Below are 5,953 nucleotides of genomic sequence, written 5' to 3'. Positions count from 1 at the left end.
ATAAAAACATCATCGTTTTCTCAAAATCACATAAGACCATATTATAACATCGACTGAGATAAAAAATAAAATAAAATATTAAAATCAAGATGTATATCGCTGCATTGCACGAGTACCATTCTAGTGTGTATTAAAAATGCTACATTTTGATCATGTAAAATATTGTTCCTAAATTCTCTCTCTCTCTCTCTCTGCTGCATTGCACGAGTACCATTCTAGTGTGTATTAAAAATGCTACATTTTGATCATGTAAAATATTGTTCCTAAATTCTCTCTCTCTCTCTCTCTCTCTCTCTCTTTCTCTCTCTCTCTCTCTCTCACACACACACATACATATATATATATATATATATGTGATTTCATTTACAAACTCATACATTAGTACAAACCATACAAATTAATCACAATCGTTCTTGGCGTTTAATAATATTCAATCCAATAAATATTTTGATTGTTTTATAATATAAAATATTGATTATAGTAAATGAAACCTGATATTTTTCTATAAATATGTAAATCATAATACATAAATTATTATCATTTCAATAAAGATTTCAAGTACTTGGTTTGTATGGTTTAAATTAATGGTTATGTTTTTAAAAGATCTCTCTCTCTCTCTCTCTCTCTCTCTCTCTCTCTCTATATATATATATATATATATATGAGGTCTACTTTGCAAACCATGTTTTTTTTACAAACCAATTACATCAATTCATTTTCATTATCAAATGTCACGATTAAGACAAGTTATTTTAGTAAAATAAAAAAAATAAAAAATAAATTATTATTATTTTCAACAAGAAAGGGTAAAATGGGAACAAATTGTAAACTGTTGCAATAATTGAAATCCCCTTTCCCGCATTCAATCCCGTGAACATGTTTCATTGGACACTATCAAACTGTTAATGATGGGATAATAGACTATTTAGAAGTGTTAATAATATAACAAAATGAAACTGTTAATGATGAAACAGAATGAAACTGTGGCATTGTACAGAATCAAACAAAATAAAACTGTTAATGATGAATATGTTAATAATGAAAAATAGAATGAAACTGTTAATGATGAATATGTTAATTATGAAATAGAGTTACCTAGAAATTATAAAATGGGGATATATCAATAAATAATGAAACATAAAAATATTCTTTAATCAATAATTATTGTACATTTTTCAAAGATGACAATTTGTATCAACATATTTAATGGATAAATCAATTAAATATTTACTAAAAAGGTGCTAGTTAATCAAGATATAATCCATATTTATATAAAATTAAAGAATTATCAAACCTATATATTAGTATTAAATATTTACCAAACATAACTATAATAATCTCAAAAGACTATAATGCCCCTATAAATTAAAAATTAAGAAAAACAAATGGATTTATATGATTAGTTGTTATTAGTTTATATGGTTTGTATAAATTGAGGCGGTTTGTATTTGAACACTCCTTTAATATATATATATATATATATATATATATATATACATACATACACACACACACATACACACACATACATAAATATATACCTTGCGGGGTTCAAACGAAAGCATTCATGTTTTACGAAAATTCGAGAATACTTTTGGCCTCCAAATTAATCAACCCACAATAAAATTTAGAATAAACAAAAATAAATTAGTATTTATCAACAACTTATAGTTATCTTAGATTTGTTTTTATCTCTTTAATGTTTAATAGTATCATCCAAGACTTATTTTATAAAGATAATAATTAAGTATTTTGTTAGAACTCAATGATTATCCTAGTTATATTTTAAATTTTTTATATTTAAAATGAGCTGTTTATCCTGTATTTGATTATGTTTATCTACAGTTAGTTACACGAATTCAAATATTGAACTTTAATAAGTTGTACTTAAACACAACCTACTTGCAATTTTGAGTTTTAAGTAATATGTATTAATAAACAATATTTTATGCATAAAAAACGATTTTTAAGAGTTGTTGTCAAATGTTTTATGATATAATATAAATATAATAACTTATAAGAATAAGGTTTCCAATTTGAGGTGAGTTTTATTAGGGAATTAGAGCCTCTTATTTAAGCAAATGTTTACCTTTATGGGACCAGGATGAGTGTCGCTGTGTTCAATTTCTTTTTGGGGAAATTACATGTATCACCATTTATCTTTGATCTAATTGCAAAAACAATCCTTCTCATCCACAAATAATTATATGTAGCGTCTTATTTGCCCAAATATAGATATTATATACATCTGTCTTCCTCAACTTAACTAAAACGTTTTTGGGTAACTGTAGGTCCCGACCCAACTTACACAACTGAGGCTGTATACCAACCGAATGTTCAGCAAATCATTCGGCAGAAAGTTCGTTTATTTAATAAAGGAAATAACATGAACACGTTTTTTTTTAGTTAAACGAACAAACATGAACAAATGTCTTGTTCGTTCGTTTACTGATGATGATAATAAATTAACTATTAATTAATAATTATTGTCATTACTCTATGTCTTTGTTTTCTTAAAATTTCCGATGTTGGATGAGCCCATCATCATTCGACTTTAACTCTTTCCTCCTTTGAAATGGAAGTGAGACCCACCCCAGTGGGTTACTCATCCAATGGCTTAGTACTCTAGTGTATATAATCCTCAACAGGGACGGATCAAAGAATTTTTGGATACGGTGGCACCATATAGAACGGTTGCACCTTCTAGAATAAAACGGTTGCGCTTTTTATGAACCTAATTTTTTTTACCTTACTACGGAAGAACAATACGGTGGCACGTGCCATCTAACCACCCCTCTAGGTCCGTCTATGATCCTCAAACCCTTCAATGATTACCCATTCAATTTTGCTCAGTGGCTTGGGGCCAGAGGCTTAAGTCTTTGCAATTGGTTTGATTGGAGCACCTAATCAAAGCAACTGCACCTTGTGTTCTTTTAAGCGTTTTGTTAGGTTCGTTTAGCATTTTAATGGAAGAACGTAAACGAACACTTTAGCATTCTAATGAACGAACATAAATGAACACAAACACAACCATTTTCTAAACGAACGATCACCAACACCAAAAAATTTGTTCGTTTACTGTTTGTGTATATTCGTTTGTTCAGTTAAGTTAAACGAACAAACATGAACAAGGTCGTTCGGTTCGTTTGCACCCTTAGCACCGACTAATTCCCCTCACGACCACTAATGATCTGGGATCATCACAAGTGAATCTCTATGGTCACAAAGGCCTTGACAGCGAATCAACTTAACTATTTTGCCTTGTGTTAAATTAGCAAATGTAAATTATGAGAACGAGGTCGTGGGGGCGGGAGCGGGTGGAGATCACTTCAACAAATAGAACTGTATATCTTATAAAAATGCTAATAGGATGGTCTACTTTTTGAATAGTATCACATTGTTTAACTTTCGTTCTAACAATTCTGTAATGACTATAAACATTAAGTCCCAGTAAATATCGTATTAAGACGATCGCTAGCATCCTAACATACCATTTTTGTTGCCAGAGTTATTTCATTAACGAAAATGGTCTTAGAAGACTCGATCCTTGTGCATCTCTAGTTAACGACATATGTCGTAAGAGTTATTTCATTCTAGGGTTTTAAATGTAAATAATAGAAAGAATAGGGACCAAAAATGTTAAGTAAAAGATGAACTTTTATTAAAGGAACTCACAACAGTACTGAGGGACCGTTGCATGATGTTGAAGCTGACCCCTCATTTATATCTTCTCATCTGTCTTCATTCATTGCCTTACCTCCGCCTCCTCCCTTTAAATCTCCCTCCACCTCTCGTCTTTCTTCACCATCCGCCATTGTTGTTCCTCCATTTCTTCCTCTCAAAACCCTTCTAAAATGCCACAAATCTTGCCGGATTTCTCATCCTCCGTCAAGCTTAAGTATGTGAAGCTTGGATATCAGTATCTGGTTAATCACATCCTTACATTCTTACTCATCCCCATTATCGCCGCCGTCGCCGTCCAACTCCTCCGTGTAGGTCCGGAAGAGATCATCACCACTGCCAAATCCCTCCATCTTGATCTTGTTCAAATACTATGCTCCGTGTTTCTCATACTCTTCATCTCCACCGTCTACTTCATGTCGAAACCTCGATCCGTTTATCTTGTTGATTACACCTGTTACAAAGCTCCCATCACTTGTCGTGTTCCTTTCTCTACTTTCATGGAACACTCGAGGTTGATCTTGAAGGATAACCCTAAGAGTGTTGATTTCCAGATGAGGATCCTTGAACGTTCGGGATTAGGTGAAGAGACGAGTTTGCCGCCGGCGATTCATTACATCCCGCCCAATCCTAACATGGAGGCTGCTAGAGGCGAGGCTGAACTTGTGATCTTCTCCGCCATTGATAATCTGTTTCAGAGAACTGGGTTGAAACCGAAAGATATAGACATTCTTATAGTCAACTGCAGCTTGTTTTCTCCGACGCCATCGTTGTCGGCGATGGTGGTGAATAAGTATAAGTTGAGGAGTAACATTAAGAGCTTTAATTTATCCGGTATGGGATGCAGCGCCGGATTGATCTCCATAGATTTAGCCAGAGATTTACTTCAAGTTCTTCCGAATTCAAATGCTCTTGTGGTTAGTACTGAAATCATTACTCCAAACTATTATCAAGGAAATGAACGAGCTATGCTTCTTCCAAACTGTCTTTTCCGAATGGGCGCCGCCGCCCTCCTCCTGTCGAACAAACGCCGTGAGCGCAGCCGTGCGAAGTACAAGCTCGTCCATGTCGTCAGAACCCACAAAGGTTCCGACGACCGAGCTTACAGATGCGTTTACGAACAAGAAGATCCTCAAGGACTCGTCGGAATCAACTTATCAAAAGATCTCATGGTGATTGCCGCCGAAGCTTTGAAGTCAAACATCACCACGATCGGTCCTTTAGTTCTACCGGCATCGGAGCAGCTCCTTTTCCTTTTCACCCTCATCGGCCGGAAAATCTTCAATCCAAAATGGAAACCCTACATTCCAGACTTCAAGCTAGCGTTTGAACACTTCTGCATACACGCCGGTGGAAGAGCGGTGATCGACGAGCTTCAGAAGAACCTCCAGTTGTCGGCGGAGCACGTAGAAGCTTCCCGGATGACGTTGCACCGATTCGGCAACACCTCGTCGTCGTCGCTGTGGTACGAACTGAGTTACATCGAATCAAAAGGGAGGATGAAGAAAGGTGATAGGGTTTGGCAAATTGCATTCGGAAGTGGGTTCAAGTGTAACAGCGCCGTCTGGAAGTGTAACCGGAGCATCAAAACTCCGACCGGCGGGCCATGGGAGGATTGTATTGGTCGATACCCGGTGCACATCCCGGAGGTCGTGAAGCTGTGAATTTACGTGTATTAGAAAAACAAAAACAATAATAACACAACTTCAAAATTATTGTGTTTTTTTTAATAATTAAATTTTTTTTTATCTTTTTATATTTCATTTTAAATATTTCTGCAGAATTCAAAATTCTGGAATTGTAATACAAGATTTGATGTGTTATATATGTAAACGTCTATATACGTTGTTTATCATTATATATTAAATTTATGGGTTTTAATATCTCTTTTAATTATTAACTGTAATAATTAGGGTTTGTTTATCAGTAGTTTAACGAGATTTACAGCTTATTCGGTCAACTATCTAAACTTGTCTAATCTAAGTAAAAAACACGTTTACGGATACAATCATTATATATTAAATCGTTGGTTTCCGTTCGTTTAGACCTGTAAATGCTCTTGCCCGATTTAGACTAATCGAAAAAACACGTCAACTTTGATAAAATAGTATATTTTTTTATCCATATATATATATATATATATATATATATATATAAATGAATCTATGACACTTTCAATTTCATAAATTAATAACTTACAAGGTAACTAAGAGAATTTAGAGTCCGTTTACTAAATACTTATTCGGGTTGGTGCTTATCAAGTCATATTACC

The 5,953-nt window shown here is 34.0% G+C and overlaps 1 protein-coding gene across 1 annotated transcript; it reads left to right on the top strand.

Annotated features, from left to right (window-relative positions):
• Positions 1–3,811: 3,811 nt before the first annotated feature.
• On the top strand, positions 3,812–5,566 carry LOC112512465 (3-ketoacyl-CoA synthase 6). Its single transcript, XM_025118444.1, has one exon. It carries the CDS (start codon positions 3,855–3,857, stop codon positions 5,343–5,345), a length of 1,491 nt encoding a protein of 496 aa, XP_024974212.1. The 5' UTR covers positions 3,812–3,854; the 3' UTR covers positions 5,346–5,566.
• The last annotated feature ends 387 nt before the right edge of the window (positions 5,567–5,953 follow it).

Source organism: Cynara cardunculus (genome assembly GCF_001531365.2).
Source record: "Cynara cardunculus var. scolymus isolate 2C chromosome LG 5, CcrdV1, whole genome shotgun sequence".
In the NCBI taxonomy this organism is placed as follows: domain Eukaryota; kingdom Viridiplantae; phylum Streptophyta; class Magnoliopsida; order Asterales; family Asteraceae; genus Cynara; species Cynara cardunculus.
Note: the sequence above shows the minus strand (reverse complement) of the source record. Positions and strands in the feature narration are given on the sequence as shown.